Below are 19052 nucleotides of genomic sequence, written 5' to 3'. Positions count from 1 at the left end.
AACATTCTCTTATTATCTGAATCTCGTCCTCTTCCACCTCCTCAAGACCTTGCTTCATCAGTCATTCCCTCTCTCCTATATTTTCAAATGCCTGCATTCTTAAAAAGTAAAAAGAGGAGACAGTCTAACTTTGGGCTGAGGATCCTATGTCTGTTTCCATTTTTAGTCAAGTTCCAAGAATCTTCTATACACAGTATCTCACCTCCTGTTGGCTTCAATCCACCACAGATAGGCTGTTATTGGACACGGACCTGCCCGAGCAGGTCTGCCTTAGGCCGGCCTGTGGTGTGTGGGTTTTGACTTCCTGTATGAAAGATTTCACAATACGAGTCCAGATGGCTTTGAGGGTGTGTTTATTAATGTTGGGGACAGCTACACAAAGGAAGAAATTAGGGTAGAAGAAACAACAGCGGGGAGCCCAGGCGGTGCTCTCTTTGGCTCCCTAGAAATGTTATAGGAAAGAATGAGCCAAGGCGGGGCTGCTGTTAGCTCACTGGGAAGTGAAGGCCATGGTGATAGAAGTGAGCCTGGGCGAGGCTGCTTTAGCTCACTGGGAAGACAGAGAAAAAGGGGGCCTTGGAGATAGGATCAGGGGTGAGCCCAGGTCAAGCTGCTGCTGCCCACTGCTCCTCTGACTGCAGAATCTCCTGGGGACCCTTAGAATTTAGGAAGAAGTAAAAGGTTCCCGACCAGGAAGCAGTGGTTCTCAACCTTCCTCATGCCGCGACCCTTTAATACAGTTCCTCATGTTGTGGTGACCCCCAACCATAAACTTATTTTTGTTGCTACTTCATAACTGTAATTTTGCTACTGTTATGAATCGTAATGTAAATATCTGATATGCAGGATGTATTTTCATTGTTACAAATTGAACATAATTAAAGCATAGTGATTAATCACAAAAACAATATGTAATTATATATGTGTTTTCCGATGGTCTTAGGCGACCCCTGTGAAAGGGTCGTTTGACCCCCAAAGGGGTCGCGACCCACAGGTTGAGAACTGCTGAGAGTGAGCCCGCCTTGAGTCTTTGTCCTGAGGACTTTTTATCCTTTTTTTTTTTCTGCAGGCAAGAATCTTAGGGGAGGGTTTCATCAGCTTTCCAGGTACATTTTTAATATGCTGATGCATCAAAATAAATGTACAGGGAAGTTTTCGGTTATTCTTTGTTCTGTTCTACTATTTCACTTTTACCTTAGGTCTGTCTGGCTTAAATTGGGGTTTTTGTTATTTTTTCCCCCCAACTTCATCTGTCCTTGGGATTAGCTGGCACAAGTGACATTAATTGGGTCTTTGTTCTCTATTTTCCCAGGGCAGGGTGATTTAAGCTATGTATTCTCTGCTTAGAGAGGAGAGGTATTAACAGTTTGCCATCAAGTGTCCTTGGTTGGGGAAGATAAGGTGTTACAAGTCACAAGCTGGCTGCAAACTGTGTGGCCTTGCTTAATTTTCTTGTGTTTCCTCATTCCACTTGCCCAGGGATTTTCCCAGCTTCTTACTACCCTGCTACACGGCAACGGCCTCCCTCTTGCCCTGAAATTGCTCTGGGGCAAAGACCTTCTCCTCATCAAATTAAGCCACATCCCTCTCATGGCTTTTCTGCATCATCTAATAACCTAGCCACTCCATTCTCCTTGAAACTCTCTTGGCTTCAGTGTTACCAGTTTCTCTATGTACATCCCTGACGGAAAGCTTGGCCTCATTTGTGCTCTTCTTTCTTTGCTGCCTTTTGAATGGTGTCTCCCCCAACCCCCGATTCTCTTTTCGCTCCTTATATTTTCTCAAGTCCACGCTCTCCCCAGATGTTGCCATCTACACCCGTTGCCTTTACTATTATCCATACACTGATGACCTCTCTTCTGAGGTCCTGGGGCTGTTTAGGTGTTTCAAAGGCACCTCAAACTCAAAATATACCAAACTGATTTGCTTCTTTCTTACACTGGCTCTGCCTCCTGTGGGCCCTCACTCAGCCTCCCAAGCTGGACACCCAGCTCCCTTTACTCAGCAACCCCTCGTCATCATGCACTGAAGTCACTGGCAAACTTCTTGGTAGTTTGCGAATCCGCTTTCTTTGTTACCTAAGGCTTCACAGGTTGCTGTGAAAAATTAAGTGACATACCACATAATTAACGTGCCTAGTGCCTGATAAAAATCTTAATTGAATTCAAAGCTGAGAAAGCAGCATTTCCAGGCTCTTATATTGTTTGGCCTGTATAGACCATTGGGAATTAGAATTTCCTCTTTTAAGTCATTAAGTCTAGTGATTCACACACCACACCGAAATAGCAAGTCACCAGATGCAGTCTGCTGGCCTGAAAGATTTAGGCCACTGGGAGGCTCCAGGAATCAGAGGATTGTTCTGACTTTGGAATCCTCAAGTGACTCCTAATGTAATTTAGGTTTCCGTTGGATACAGTTGAAGCAAGGACCTGAAATCTATGAGGTTCTTTTTGTGTGTTTTTAAAGAGCTCCCACTGCACTGATATAAAATGCCTTCTCCCTGCGGAATTTCCCTTTTCTGGGACTTGCGTGCTGTGTAGATGCAAACTATAACGGCAACTTTCTATTTTCCCCCTTCTGTAACCCTTTCCTCCCTGTGAGGAGGGGAGCTATTGTAAACCCAAATTCTATTTTGTTGAGCATTCAGCTATGTAAAAATGTAATAATGAACAGTTCTCTGTGATAGTCTCAAATGTGTTGCGAATTAACCATCACATATTTATAACGCAATGAACTTGGTCGCATTACGATAACAGAAACCCAACTCTGCTCTCTTAGACTACAGTACATTTGTCGGCTCATGTAACTGGCAGGCCTTTCTCTCAGTCCAGTCATCCATGTCCTCCTCCCTCTGCAGAGCAATGATTGTGGTCTGGGGAATGCCCTGTCCTGACTGGCTGTGAAGAGGATGGTTTTAAACTGGGCATGAGCCACTGTGCCCAGGTGATGACCTCCCCTGAGGTGGATGGGCTGCTTAATAAAATGGTGGGCACCTGAGCAGAAAATTGTCATTCTATCAAAAGGCAGAAAGATACAGGCAGCCAACAAATATCCATTGCATGAAGCATAATTGAATGTTTAAAAAATGGAAGAGGGAATAAAGAAGGAAGTAAAGGGGTTGCAGGAATCTTCTTGGTCTGTCATAAACAGGGAGAAGAGGGAACTTTCCAATTATTCATAATAGTCCATTCCAATTGCTGAAGAGATCCAGGCTCCTGATAACTGATAGATGAGCCGGAGGGATTTGAGAAGACAGTAAGTTATAAACCAAGCCAATATATGAGAAAGAAGCTGCTGAGGGGAGAATTTCTGATTCCTGGCAACTTTGATAGACAGGCCTCCTCAGTGAACATCTTGGCAACTATCTGGTGATGTCACTTGAAAGAACTAAACTGTCTCTCTGCACCAAACCGTCCTTTCCCTTTGCCTTTTCCAAGATAGCAAAAATCTCTGCATTGATCAAGGTTCCCGGTTCTACTCCTGGTCTTCTGTGGAGCTGGTTTGAAGGGCCTTCCGTTGATGGGACAGCTGCCCCAGTGACCCTATTTGACCCTTAATACCTATCTCATTGTTCTTTGGAAGAGACAGCCGGGTAGGTGAGGAACAATTTCCCCATAGTCTTCTTTTTTTAAAAAATATGTATTTATTAAATTGATTGGGGTGACGTTGGTCAACATGAACCCCACAGTCTTCTAAAATCCAAAAAAATGGAATTTCAGTGGTTATTGATGTCGTTTATTCATTAATATATTTTAGATATTTATCATATCCTAGCCTCTCATTTTACAGAAAGAGAGAGAGAGAGAGAGATTATACACGTTACCGAAAATCAGCCACTAGTCAGCATTAGCTGAAGCCACTAGAAAGAGAACTAGCTCTTCTCTCCAGCCCCCTGAGTCCCAGGTGAGTCCTATCAGTACCATATCACTTATAGCAGTTTTAACTGATGGTGCCACACTAGCTGTAACTTTTACTTTTAATTTGATTTCTCTGCAGAATCCCGTAGATTCCGGACTGCCATATAGGTCGCCCTTCCATGCTGAGGTCTGCTGAAGATTATTGCTTATTTAATCCAGTACATTTTGAATTTTAAATATGTTCTGGTCACAGATAAAATATACTTCGTCAGGTTTTTAGAGGATAAAAATGATATAAAGATTCTAACTGAATGAGCTTTGAAAGTATTCTCAAAGAACATTATTTACCTCTCATTTTAGTGATTTCCTGGCCTTGCCATCAGTAATATTTCACAAGAAATGGAAAGAATTTGGTTAATGCCAGCTATCTAAAAATTAAATATATTAAGTGAATTCTAATTAAATGCTAGTTTTAAGTGTTTCAGAATTAGCATCCAATTAAATAGGTTTGTTTTGTTGATTATAAATTAAGAGTAGTTTCAGGAAGCTTAAGCTATAAACCAAGCCAATATGAGAAAATCACATCCATCATTTTTCAAAAATATGAAAGATTGCTACAAATAGAACTGTTTCTATAGAGAATACAATGTACAGTATCTAGAAACTATATATAGTGGACTCTATGTTTTATCATTTCATTCATTTTTTTCTAATGAGAAGAGATAAATATACCAGCTGTATAGGTATTTTTTTTCTGTTACCATAAATACTGAAACGAATAGACTGGACTGAGTAATGTGTGCAATTCAGGCTTGCTATCTTATAAGGAGCTATTTGTATATGAAACTTTGACATGAGATTGAAAATGTGTGGTTTAAAAGCAAAAGAAAAAAACAACAGCTTTATATCCTAGTGTACTGCATTTCAAATTTTGGGCTAATTTATAATCCTCTTAAAGCCCATTCTATTAAGCAATTCAAAATTTCAATGGCTGTCTGTGTTTAGCTAATATTAGCTCCTCCACTAATCAGCCTGTGACATTTTGCATGCTATTCTTCATTTTTTCCGTCTGTATTTTTTCTCATCTAGCTTTTTCAGGAATGTTATTCCTATTTCTGTCACACTGTCTCCTTTTAGTCTGTCTTGCAAGAATGTAACATCAGCAGCCAAATGAACCTAGGAAAGAAAAGAAAAAAAGGCTTTCGTCATTTACGTGTTTTTTTTTAAATGTTTAATAATTGAGTTATAATTTATTTATTTAATATATTTTGATTTTTTTCCTGCACACCCCCTACTGGGGATGTGCCTGCAACCAAGGTACATGCCCTTGACCGGAATTGAACCTGGGACCCTTCAGTCCGCAGGCCGACACTCCATCCACTGAGCCAAACCGGTCAGAGCTCATTTACGTTTTTTAAGAAACAACAACCTCACTACATTTTTCTGTCTCTTTTTTTCAGCTTTATTTACCCCATAAGAGCTGACTTTCCTCTTGGAAAGATAAAAAGGAGGTAGCTCTGTGGATGAAGGGCCCTTTACTGTGTGTCTTTCAAAAATGGTCTGGCTGTGTGTGAGCTCTGTGTTATGCATCTGCAAAGAGATGGGCGGTCCAGGCCAGGCCGAACCTGGGTGATTCTGGGGCAAGCCCAGAGACGGGGACCCTTGCCAAGTTTTGTTCACAGGGCTGAATTATGAATCCATCTCAAAAAGAACACCGATTCTCAGCTCAAGGATAGCCTTGACCCAATGTGCCTCGCAAGCAGAACTTCCAAGGATAAATGAATTCATAAACGACTCCTCTCCAACTGACTTGCCGTATATCATTCTGTCCTAGCTAAATAGCATAATCATAACATAATAAGTATTGTCCTAACAATACTTAGGACTCACTTATGGCTTTGAGAGGTTTAAAAAAAGTATAGACTAAATAAATCATGACTATAAAATTAAAGATTGAAATTACAGACATGAATATTTGATACCAAGGCCTTCTTTTCCTCTGTAAGGCATAGCTCATTTCCCAGACATTGATGTGAGCTCCAAGGGCTGACTTCTCTATTCATTAAAATATATTCACATAAGAGCAGCATGGTATTGCTGACCTACCCTCAATAAAATACCACTCAGCTATTTTAAGTCATTGGGGTAAAGAAAATAAATAAGTGAAAGTACCTAATAAAAGCAAATAAGTGGAAAAGCCTGAGCCTAGTAATGAATTAATTAATATTAATTAATTATAATCTTACCAGACTCATTTCCCTCTCTCACTAAGAATTCCTTGGCCAACCAGCCTGGATTTGTTAAACCATAGACCTTGGTAGGCCAAGTTCTTTGACCCACACAGTGCGCAAAAACTATGCCTCTGTGATGTCCAGCACCCAATAGAAGGATATAGACTGCACTTTGAAATATAGAAGATAAATTCACCCACATTTTTTCCGTATAAGATCTTTTTCTGTCTTTGTAAAAATTTGACAGAAAATTAAATAAAATAACAAGGAGACTACACTGATGCTATTTGAATATTTGGGGCCACATGCTGTCTGATGCCTATGTGTCTATCACTCAGCATATATAGTCAACCATTATCCATGAAAGATGGAGACGTCTCTATCTTGCTTTTGACTTGGTTTTATGGTTCAACCCGTTAACTCCCAGAATTCTTCCTTTCCCCTTTCTTGATTTCATAGCCATTGATTGTAGGGCAAGCTTTAAAAAATGGTAGGTAGGCCTGTGGAAGATCTGTGTGACTGATGCATTATTTCTGTTGTTTTACTCTTTTGGACTGCCTGTTATTATGTCCTTCCCCTAATTATCACAAATAATTGAAAATTATATTCATGCTTCATTATTGGGTAGGTCAACACATGTCTAGACTTGGGCCACTATCTGGTCTCACTATTCTAAATAGCTAAGCTTCTGAAAAAGGAGACTGTTGATTACTACCTCTGCCTAAGCTGCCTGTGGCTCATCAGTCTTGGACAGAGTGTCTTCTTCTCCCTTCACTTTCCCAAAACAGCTTTTACCAAGGTCCTTCCTGACCTTTTGGTCCCTAAATGTTGTGAATATTTTCCAGGTCTTGTTTTTCTTAGCCTCTGCTGCACTGGATCTTGCTAATCACTTCCTTTTCTTGAAATACTCTCCTCTCTTGTTTCTTCGACTGGTATTTTTCTAAGCTCTGGTTGCTCCTTCTCGGTATCCTTTGCAGCCTTTCTATTCTCTTGTCTAGCTTACTCACTATGTTTTGTCGCCTCCTAGGGTTCCAACTGTGGCTCTCTCTCTCTCTCTCTCTTTTTAACACTCTATCTACACACTCTTTGAGAGTTCCAGTGCTTCTTCAGTTCACCTCTCTGTGACTTGCAGGCATGTGTAACAACTGCTGAGCGATATCATCACTGGTGTGTATAGATACCTCAATCCCAGCAGCTGCCCAATTAAACTCCTCATTTTGTCTCCCCCATCCCCAAATGAACATCTCCTGGTTTTGCTCTCTTGATTAATAGTACAACCATCGCTATAGGTTGCTCAGAAACCTGAAAATAGCCCTAGCTGGTTTGGCTCAGTGGATAGAGCCTCAGCCTACAGACTGAAGGGTCCCAGGTTTGATTCCAGTCAAGGGCACATGTCTGGATGTGCCCGGGTTGCGGACTCCATCCCCAGTAAGGGATGTGCATTGATTAATGATTCTCTCTCATCATTGATGATTCTATCTCTCTTTCCCTCTCCCTTCCTCTCTGAAATCAATAAAAATATATTATAAATTAAAAAAGAAACTAAAAATAATTCCTTCCTCTCTGAAATCAATAAAAATATATTATAAATTTAAAAAGAAACTAAAAATAATTCCTGAGTCTTTTCTCAACCTTGTCCCTTTAGTCAACTGATTACCTAATCTTAAACCTGTTCTACCTTCTTAGTGTTGTTGGCATCACCCTCTCTCCACTCCTCCTGTCAGGGCTTTCTCTGGTTTTTCTCGAGGTTCCCACCATCAACGTCCTAACTGCCCTCCTCCTCCCTCCAGCATTGTCCTCTCCTGTACACTTTCACTTTGTGGACAAAGGAATGAAATTCCTAAAATACAAATTTGAAAATATCATCCCCCTGTTTATAAACCTATAACGGGTCTTTGCTCTTTTCAATACAAAAATCAAATTCCCAACTTGTCCTATAAATGCCTTTTTTTTAAAAAATCAGGCCTCTGTAAAGAATTTAAATCTCCTTCCTCATGAATTCCTCTCTCAAACTACATGTCATTCATGGGAAATGAATTCAAGTTCCTCGTTCCTTGACAGGAACATTCTTTCTGTGCCTTTGGACAAGCTGCTCCTTTCCCCCTGCTCCCCAAGGTTCTCACCTCACCGAACTCCCATTTATCCTTCAAATGCCAGATCACAGTTTTTCTAGGAAGTCGTCCCTGACCTTCCATCCACCCCCACCCAGGTCCTCCCATAGCCCTTAGTCACACTTAACATATCTGCTTTCTCTACAGGACAGAAGATTCTTGAAGGACAGCAACTGTGTCTTGTTCCTCTTTGTAAGTTCAGTGCCTGACTCTTAGCAGATGCTAATCATTGTCTTAGTTAAATCGATGAATAATTCAGGTGTGGAAGCCAGCCTCCAGAATAGCCTGCAGTGATCCCTGGCCTCCTGTTATTCATGCCCTCACGTAGTCCCCTCCCACTTTGCACCAGGGTTGGCAGCACCTGTTGTGATGAGATCCCGAGAGAGGCCTATTTGGCAAGGAACTTCATGAAGCCTCTAGCCAACTTTTAGCAAGGCCATGAGTGGGCTTGAAAGTAGATTCTTTAGCTGAGACTGCAGCCCAACCAACAGCTTGATGGCATGTGTATTGAGCTGAGAAAAGCTCTGAGCCACAACCACCTGCTAAGCTGGTCCCAGATTTCTGATCCTTAGAAACCGTGTAAGATAATAAACATTTGTTTTACGCTGCTATTCTCTGGGGCAATTTGTTACGCAGCACTAGATAACAAATGTACCCACAAAATGAAGCAGGAGTTTACCATTTCCAGGGCACCTCTGATAATCCCACAGAGTAAGTTGCAGTAGCACAGAGACGACCGCCCGGCAGGGAGCTCTTCCACAAACTCCACCAGTGGATTCTTGTCCAGAATCAGGGAAAATTCATTTCTGCTTGAATTATTACAGGTCACACTTGGTGTAATTCCCAAGTACATCTTGAAAGCCACCTAACAAAGAGGGGGGGAAATTACGAAAACTTGGTCTAGAACAAATGTCTATAAACAGGGCACCCAAATACCCTGTTCTAGGCAGTGCTATGTAAGGGGGAAGCGCATGGAGTTTGCAGTCAGGAAGTCCGGGCTCACACTTAGCTTTGGAGTGTACTGAACGTATGACCAATGCAAGTCTTAAATCCTTTTATTTTTATGAAACATCTTAAGGGACTAGATCTTAAAACAAAAATCTCTTAAAGTAAACATCCTTTAGGAAGGTGGGAAATTAAAATATGGCTAATCATCAACATATTAGTATGATATTTGTCACACTGAGGCTAGTAAAAGATAAGATACTGAATTAGAAGGAAGACATCTGCCCTAACAAGAATGTGATAGAGCGAAGGATGCTACAGGAAGGTTAGACTCAAGGGTCTGTTTGGGGAAGTGGAGGGAGTCATATTACTAAGGACGGCAAGCCTCTGACAAGGAACAAAGAGAAGTGGTGAGAGGCACAGAAATGAAACCTAAAGTAACTTCTCAAAAAAGCCTCCTGTTTTACAGGACTTACATTTTTTTATAACATGGAAATGGAGGAAACCTTGACGATTATTTCTGTTTCATTTCCATTTTCACAAATGGCTAAACCGGAATCCAGAGACGTAAACTGACATGGTCAAGGCTACACCATATCTTGGCTCCTAGTCCACGGCACTTTCTTTTCACGAAGCACACAGACCTGGAACTTGAGGCTTATTAATGGGAATGTGTCAGCTTGATAGGTTGTTGTCTTTTAAGTGCCTTAATTAATTCAATTTTAAAATCAAGACTGGTGTAGGAGAGAAATTGAAATAATTTCCTTAAATTATTTCTAATTAGAAGTACTTCTAATTAAAGGTTTTTTCATTCATTCATTCATTCATTCATTCGTACTCAATGAGCACTGCCTGTCTAGTACAGTGCCTGGCATACAGTAGGAGTTCAATAACTATTTGAAAAAGGAATTATTGAATGAGCATCTAATCTGTTTGACACCATGTTTAGATCCAGAATACAAGTTAATAAAAAGGGCTACAGATATTAAACAAATAACTGCAAGAGTATAATAAGTCCTGCAAGTACAATGTTATATATAGGGTAGGGCAAAAGTAGGCTTATAGTTGTGAACATGTGAAATACAGACTTCACTCTTGTATTATTATTTATTAATTATTGTATTATTTTCTATATGAACAACTAAACCTACGTTTGCCCCACCTGTATTAAGAAGCAATCCTGGAAATAATCACAGAGGAAGGAACTTCTACCCTGTTCATGAATACTGGGTGAGAGCTTGTCAGGTGAACAAAGAGGGGATGGTGGGGGTGATATTCCAGGTAGAGGGAACGTATCCTGGGCATGAAACGCCATGATAAGACTCATGGGAGGCTGGCATTTATCAGCTTGTAGGCAGTGGGGAGGCTCAAAGCCATGACTAAGCTACGGCAGAATTCAGTTTCTGTTTTATAGGGATCTCCTTTGTGTCAGCATGGAGGGTGGATTTAGGACAGAGGGGATGCTGGGCATGAGGTCAAAGGCAGACATGCCAATCAAAAGATTACTATGATAGCCCAGGAAAGAAATGATGAGGACTTCTCATTTTGTCTTTCATTCAAAACTCAAAGGCTCACTAAAGTTTTCCTATAAATTCCAAGTAGCCAAAATCCTGAAATTTGCTGCCCGTCTCTGCCACTAGCCAGCTTGAAAGGATATAAAGTGAATTTCCTGCTCTTAAGTAGCAAGAGAGAAAAAAAACAGCACAAATGTCCAGACTTGGACATTGACTTGGCTCCCGACCAACTGGCTGAAACCCATTTCTGGCAATGCTTTGATTTCTCCGGCTGGAAAATTCCTAGACTATTATTTACATGAGTGAGAATTTCTTTCAGATTCTCAATGCATGGAAATAACATAAAAACGGAGGCTTTGCACTTTGAATTTAATTGCCAGTGTTTTGGCTCTCGTTTCACGGCCCAATACCCACCAGTAGGAGGCATTGTCTAAACACAGTTGGGAAATACTCATTCTTGGGGAATGACATTGTTTCCTTATCTGGCCGAATTCGGTCTGAGAAGGAGGACGGCTGCTGGCGAGGAAGGAAGAGCTCCACCCTCAGCCACGGCCACAGCTGCTCTGCCAATAAATAAGGCAAAGCATCTCCCCGCTTTATTTACCTCCAAGATGGATGCTTTCAATGGGATTTTGAAATTCATCCTGCACCAGAAAACGGTGATTGGCTACAGCTTCATGGCTCTGCTGACCCTGGGAAGCGAGCGGCTCTTTTCACTCGTGGCGTTCAAGTGCCCCTGCAGCACCGAGAATGTGGTCTACGGGCTGGTTTTCCTTTTTGCTCCCGCCTGGGTCTTACTCATCCTGGGATTCTTCCTGAACAACAGGTCCTGGAGACTCTTCACAGGCTGCTGCGTGAACCCCAGGAAAATCTTCCCCCGGGGCCACGGCGGCCGCTTCTTCTATGTCCTGGGCCAGATCACTCTGAGTTCCTTGGTGGCTCCAATGATGTGGCTGTCGGTGGCTTTGCTCAATGGCACTTTCTATGAATGTGCCATGAGCGGGACAAAAAGTGCAAGACTCCTGGGATTGATTTGCAAGGACAAGCCCAAAGAGTGCTGGGAAGAGCTTCACAAAGTGTCATGCGGCAAAACCAGCATGACAGCCACGGACAGCGAGGAGCTGAAGCTGTCCCTGCAAGCTCAGTCTCAGGTAAAAAAAAACAAACAAAACAAAACAAAAACTTGGCTTTCCCTCCCAGCTTGAGCTATTCTCTCAGTTCGCCTTCTAGCCAGGGCTGAGTCTGAATCCTGCCAGAACAGTTTGAGACAAAATGGAAATTGGAACAGGATGCAGTGTTAAGACCATCTCGGGAAAAGCTTTTTAGAAGTCGGAGGGGCTCAGTAAAACTGCTGATTGAATTGTCTTTTCCATTTCCGAACAGAACATATCCTCTGGGTTCTGTGTACGTAAATACTTAAGTACTTTAAAGCTATCTCTCTGGGTTGACTTTATAAATAATGCATGATACTAACTCATAATTGAGTGTTAAGGCCAGAGCTGTAATTAGAAATTACTGCCATCTATCAATTATTTATTTTCAAATTGGTTTCTCAGGAAAAACAACAACAAAACCCACACACTTAGCGTTCATCTATTAAAATATAGCTGAACCAAATGAGTTAATACTCTGCAATGTTGCATGCAATATCGTTAAAATCAAGATTCCCTTGAATGATTTTTGGCAACTTCTATCTCTGTGTGTAAATAGTGTCAGGATTGAGAAGAGTTTCCCAGATAACGTAGGAATTGGCCGTCTTTAGCCTCTGGTGAAAAGCATTCACGTTCTCTAGGGAGGTGAGTCCTCCGCTCTTTGTGCTGTACAGCTCAACAAGTCTTACATGACTTTAGAAGCTCACGACTCGGGGCATTGTTTTATGTCCCAGAAGGAAATCACAGCTTTCCCTAACTGATGTGGGGAAGTAGCTTGTCATCCTTCCAGGTTCGTGAGCACAAATCCAGATGTGAAGCCTTGCCCCGGCCTCAGGAAAGACTGCATTCCTGCTTGTGAGGAGAAGGAATTGCATTCCCCAAACCAAAACAAGCAATAAGAGTGGATAAACAGATCCACAACTGGTCAGCAATGCCACTTGTTTTGGAATAAACGCGCTGAAAATAGTATAATTTTACTTTTCAACAAGGATTTACACATCAAGGCAAAGAGTATTTTTGAAATCCTGCATTCCAAAGCTGGCTGGCAGTGTTGTCATATACTTTTCATAAACCGATAAGCCTAAAATCTTTTGTGTAATGCATAAAGTACACCTTAGATAAAAACATGCCAGGCTCCCAGATGTCTTTTTTCTTTTGTTGAAGGAAGGTATTAATTAGGAATGTTATGACACAATGAGTGATTTATGATTTATGTCCCCAGGCACCAGGCTCCATTCAGTTAGTGCCAGATCCAAACACGTATCACCTTGTGAGCTTCTCTTCTCTAAACACAAGCACGAGGAAATCATGCACATGCTGTCATAGCTGAACCTGGGCACACCGACCTGTTTTACTTTTCAGCAGAATGAAAAGGACCTGGGGCTGATTCCTGGGGGAGGATGCATGAGGGATGTGGACAAGGCAAGCTGTGTCAATAGCAGGTGCTCACAGTAGTTCAGGTAATCAGGAGAAACAAACAGTCCAGACTAATAGTTGGGCATGTGGGTGGGGGTGAAAAAAGTGTCCCATCCATAGGTGGGGCAGAGAAACAAGAAACCCAGCTGGGTGATGCTCTTTTCTTAAGGCAGGTAAAGTGTAGTAGTGGAAAGAACTTGGCCTTGGAGTTGGCTAGCCTTGGGTTTGAGTCCTGACCCTACCAGTCACCAGCCATGTGATCTAGAGCTAGTGATTTGACTTCTCTGAACCCCAGATTCCTCTAGTTGGGGGAATAATACTTGCCCTGCTGGAGGGTATAGAGATAATGGACATAAGGGGACATAAAGCTTCTGGCACACGATAATTGATGAGAAAACTCCCAAGGTTTGAGGGAGGAGACTCATGCAGAATGGGACACTATTGAAGGCTGGGGTGGGATCATGTACCATGTCTAGTTAGGCTGGGTACTATGAGTTGGGGAAGAACAAGAGGGCTCAGTACTCAGGTGAGAGCAAGGTGATGCTAGGGTCATTTCCAAGGAGGGAGGGGGAGGAGAGGGGGAGTTTGAAGCTGACCAAATGGTTTAAAACTCAAGCAGAATTGCCTCAGATGTTGAGGTGAGATGGCCTACTGACCTGCAGGAGGCCTTGCTGTCGGGGATGAAGAAAAGAGGAAGTTCTGAGGTATTCAACCACAAGTCAGGTGAATATGAGGACTTTCACAACATGGTAGCTGTGTCTAATTCATTAATCATGAGAGAAAGATACCATGAGTTTAAGCATGCATTTACATACACATATACATTTGAAAAATAGCATCCTATATAATAAAAAGGTAATATGCAAATTGCCCTAACAGTGGAATGACTGGGAACAGCCAGTCTCTATGATGCCCACTGACCACCAGGGGGCAGACACAATGCAGGAGCTGCCCCCTGGTAGTCACTGTGCTTCTGCCCCCTGGTGGTCACTGCGCTTCCACAGGGGAAGCTCCGCTCAGCCACAAACCAGGCTGATGACTGTGAGCACAGCGGTGGTGGTGGGAGCCTCCCCCATCTCCTCCACAGTGCTAAGGATGTCCAACTGTGGCTTAGGCCCACTTCCCATAGGGAGCAGGCCTAAGCTGGCAGGTGGACATCCCCCGAGGGCTCCTGGGCTACCAGAGAGATGTCTGACTGCCAGCTTAGGCCCGATCCCCTGGGGAGTGGGCCTGAGCTGGCAGGTGGACATCCCTGAAGGGGTCCTGAATTGCAAGAGGGCACAGGCTGGGCTGAGGGATCCCCCCCACCACCACCACCACCACTGAGTGCATGAATTTTCGTGCACTGGGCCTCTAGTCATGTAATAATAGCTCACACTTACTGAATGTACATATATGTCTACATCATCTCATTTTAATCCCCAAAATTGCCCTCTGGGATGGGTAACCCCCATTTTACAGTTGAGAAAACTGAGGTGCAGAGAACAGTCAGTAAAGGGAAAGTTGAGATTTAAACCCAACTGGTGCCAATCCAGAGTCGGCATTCATGTGGAGTCTGAGCCCTTCACAATGACTCCAAGGCCTGAGAGTGTGGGAACCACGGGTTTAAAGCATTGGAGTGTATCTGTAGTTCTGTTATGGTCTGAATGGGTTCACTTGCTGATTTTTGTCTCTATTTTCAAATAGGCCCATCTGCTGAGAAATACCAAAGGTCATTTCATTGAAATGTCAAGAGAAAGTTTGAAAGAGCTCATTAGTTATCCAAATATGAAATTAATTCCAATTATAAAAATATAATTAGAACAACAAAAAAGTTTAGAAGATAAGTTGAACTATTTGGACTTCTGTTTTTAATATTCAGGAGGAGGGGGAGAAAGCCCAGCTGAGCCAGTCCATAATCAGAGAGAATTTTGTTTTTTCTAATTATCAAAATTCAGAACCAATAGTCCTGAAGGTTTGGAATCACTGTAATTTTTTTTTCTCAGCTTTTATGCAGGCTTTCAATTCTTACAGTTTCAGTCTCCTTATTGTATTATGTCTGTTTTACTTTATCATGATAATGAGTCATGAAATTTCCCTCAGAAGGGGTTGTTGCTCCCTACAAACAAGAGAACTTGGGAAAAATCAGTCACTAGACGCATATCTGCAATTATCAATGCCTGAAAACACACAGCTAAGGAACTGGTCATTTGCTCAAATGATCACATTTACCCAGACACAGAAATGTTCCCTCTGAAAGATAATACTATTTGAGGGCTTGGTTTCCCTGATTCTTGGATAATCTATATTTTTTGCTTTTTTTTCCTATTTGCCTGCCTTCTGGTTATTTATTTGCATACCAGCAATGATGTAGAGGATGGAGAATAATTAGGTAAAGTCGAAATTTATGTTGACTGTTAGAAATGTGTTGTTAAAAAAATAAGATGAAGGATTTCAGCTGAGATGTGGTTTTAATTTAGCCATTCACTTCCCAATACGATCACCCCAGCTCCCTGAGAAGTGGCTTTGCTTTTACACGCCCTCAATCTCTCTCTCTTTCCAAGATTCTAGGATGGTGCCTGATTTGTTCAGCATCTTTTTTCTCTCTGCTCACCACTTGTTATGCTCGCTGCCGATCTAAAGTTAGCTACCTTCAGCTGAATTTTTGGAAGACATATGCACAGAAGGAGAAGGAGCAGTTGGAGAATGCGTTCCTGGACTACGCCAGCAAGCTGAGTGAGAGAAATCTGAAAAGCTTTTTTGAAAACAAGAGGCCAGAGGTCTTCCCCATGCCGACTTTTGCTGCCTGGGAGGCTGCTTCAGAGCTGCATTCTTTCCACCAAAGCCAGCAACACTATAGCACCCTGCACAGGGTGGTGGAGGAGGGTCCAGAACTTAACCCCGAGGAAGATGAGACCACAATAGTCCTTGTGGGTAGCGCCCACAGTGTGTAGTTCATCCACCATCGCTGACTCATGGTGTCCAGGGGTTCACTTCTTATAACATCTTGTTACTGCATCAGCCACAACCTGTGAATACCTGTGTTTTCTCACATTCTGTGTTTCTTTATAAGACAACAAGGCCAAGGGAAGCAGCTTTGCAGCTCCCAAGTGCAGACAGTGTTGGGATGTGCTCAAACTGATGCAGAGTGACTGGTCAAGGATGGTGAGAAAGGTGGTCTTGCTTTGGGTGGGGATTGGGTTCAGAATCTTCAAGTTTAAGATTTTATGATTCAACAGCAAGACTCATGCAAGAGGGTCATGGCATCTGGAGAAGAAGTGGTGAGTTGTGAGTGAGACAGGTACTCTTAACGGACTACTGTACACAGTGGGATCTGCAGTGTAGTCAGCAAAATCCTCGTCCTATAAATCTACCCTACTGCCCTTTAAGGATGTATAAAATTCTACCATCTGAAATTCATTTCCTCAGAATCTGAAGACATCAGTTCTCAAAAATAACACATTGAATGGATATAATGCCTAAAATTCTGACCTTCTCACCTGTTTCCAGCATACAATAAAAGTATGCCCTGCAAGCAGGGCTGTTTTAGGGCTATTGTGGGCTCTAAGTACTTTTGCTTTCATGGACTCCTTTCTACATTAAAAATACACACACACACACACACACACACACACACACACACACATATTCATGACTGTGTTGATAGAAAATATATAAATATTATGTATTAAAATTTTTTTCAACCCAAAAGTTTATTTTTTTTTTCAGATTTTAAAAGAAATTCAAAACACTTGTGGGCCCCTACAGGTATCATGGGCCCTAGGCACAGTGCCCACTGTGCTGAATGGGTCAGTGAGCCCTGACTGGAGGTCTGTGGGAACTGTCCAAAGCGTGAAGCCCAAAATGTATACTGAGCCAGAATGAGACTCTAGGAGAGGCAAAAGGGCACGCTGGGATGCTGAGGCTGGAGCTTGAGCACAGAGAGAAACCCTGGAGGAGGCCTACATTACTGGTAAACAAGGCAATGCCAGTGGCTTTTTAAAAACTATATATTTTTATTGATTTCAGAGAGGAAAGGAGAGAGAGATAGAGATAGAAACATCAATGATGAGAGAGAATCATTGTTTGACTGCCTCTTGCACACCCCACACATTGAATAATAATTCAATGTATTATTTTTGAGAACTGATATCTTCAGGTTCTGGGGATTGAGCCCACAACCCAGGGATGTGCCCTGACAGGGAATTGAACCGTGACCTCCTGGTTCATAGGTCAACACCCTACCACTGAGCCATGCCAGCCAGGCCACATGCTGGTGGAGTTATTCCTTTTGGAGCAGGATTTTGATCAAGAGCATTAGGTTAGTTTAATCCATTTTGTGGGTTGGAACATAGTTATTACACATATAAAATGTCATATTTGAATCTGGAAGGAAATTTGCTTTTAGGCAGCTTCAAATAATATTTTCAATGTTTAGCCACTACTTAAAATTGAGTTATGCAGAAAAAATACTTCTCTAGCTGTAAGAAAGACCATATTCTAAATTTTGCTCTTCCACTAAGGAGGAAAGGTAGAATTAATGTATATGACAATCTATTATGCTCTGGGTAGTTTACATATGATTTATATTTAAAACTCACAAGTATACTGGAAAGGAAGTATTACTATTTCTACTTTTATAAATAAAACTAAAGTTCAGAAAGGTTAAAGTTAAGTCATAGGTAAGAGATAAGAAACTAAATTTACACCTGAATTTATCTGACTCAACTTCTACCACATAAAATGTTGCATGATGTTGATATATTCTCAAATGTTCTGTTAACCATAAAAAGCATGTTTCCATTTGTAATATCTTAATCAGTAAAGGGGAAAAAATTAAGAAAAGAACAAAAATAGTAAACACACACACACACACACACACACACACAGCATGTTTCCTCATTGAAGTATCAATGAACCTGGCCAGCGTGCCTCAGTGGTTGAGCGTGGACCTATGAACCAGGAGGTCATGGTTCAATTCTCTATCAGGGCACATGCTTGAGTTGAGGGCTCGATCCCCAGTAGGGGGAGTGCAGGAGGTAGCTGATCAAGGATTCTCTCTCATCATTGATGTTTCTATCTCCCTCTCCCTTCCTCTCTGAAATCAATTAAAAATATATTTTTTAAATAATAAAAGTCTAAACTCAGGTGATACTTAGTAATTGTGCTTAAAAACAATACTTGAAAATATACGCATCCTTTGGAAGAGTGCCTAACCCGTACAATTATTACTAATTGCATTGTGACAACATTTTATTCCAAGATTTAGCCTAAAGGAATGTACTTCTGCAGTAATAATGGTTGCTGATGGAATCAACACAAGATTATTTCTCCTTGGGGTTTTGTTCATATCTGTGTCATGGGAGGAAAGGTGAGGGATAATAATCAGTGTCTTTAAAAAGCTTGCTTCCTTAGACAAGTGGCTAACTGTGAGTGGATCTCAGTGATCCTGTATAGGAAGTCAAGCAGTTAAAGAAATATGCAGCTACAAATTAGTGTTGAATCAATGTCCATCTTCTTTGGAGTGAATGTTCTAGAAGACAGAGCTTCTCTCCCTACCTCCTACCCCAGAGAGAAGCTAGTTATCCCAACTACTGGTAGGGTTGGCTTTGCTTCAATCAAGACTATCCTATATAATAAAGCGGCAATATGCAAATTGACCACTATGCCCTCACAATATGGCTGCCTACAACCAGGCCAGCAGGGGGGTTAGTGAGGGACGACCAAACAACTGAACAAACAGGCTGCGTGGGGTGACCAGGCCAGCAGGGGGGGGAAGTTGGGGGCGATCAGGCGGGTAGGGGAGGGCAGTTGGGGGGGGCCAGGCCAGCAGGGGAGGGAAGTTGGG

General features: G+C 42.0%; 2 protein-coding genes across 2 annotated transcripts in view; one reads left to right on the top strand and one right to left on the bottom strand.

Moving 5' to 3' along the window:
* Positions 1-3724: 3724 nt before the first annotated feature.
* TRAPPC3L (trafficking protein particle complex 3-like) overlaps positions 3725-19052 on the bottom strand; it is a 37943-nt gene continuing 22615 nt past the window's right edge. Inside the window, exons 4-5 of the mRNA XM_005884684.2 lie at positions 8879-9064; positions 3725-5033 (exon numbers count right to left, since the gene is read on the bottom strand). Coding sequence (XP_005884746.1) covers positions 4914-5033; positions 8879-9064 — 306 coding nt within the window. The 3' untranslated portion in view covers positions 3725-4913. The remainder of the gene's footprint in view (positions 5034-8878; positions 9065-19052) is intronic.
* Positions 11189-16823, top strand: FAM26E (family with sequence similarity 26, member E). Its single transcript, XM_005884683.2, has 2 exons — positions 11189-11809; positions 15769-16823. Exons 1-2 carry the CDS (start codon positions 11270-11272, stop codon positions 16156-16158), a joined length of 930 nt encoding a protein of 309 aa, XP_005884745.1. The 5' UTR covers positions 11189-11269; the 3' UTR covers positions 16159-16823.

This window comes from Myotis brandtii, unplaced genomic scaffold (assembly GCF_000412655.1).
Source record: "Myotis brandtii unplaced genomic scaffold, ASM41265v1 scaffold847, whole genome shotgun sequence".
Classification (NCBI taxonomy): domain Eukaryota; kingdom Metazoa; phylum Chordata; class Mammalia; order Chiroptera; family Vespertilionidae; genus Myotis; species Myotis brandtii.
The sequence above is the reverse complement of the archived record's forward strand: the minus strand, read 5'-3'. Positions and strand labels throughout refer to the sequence as shown.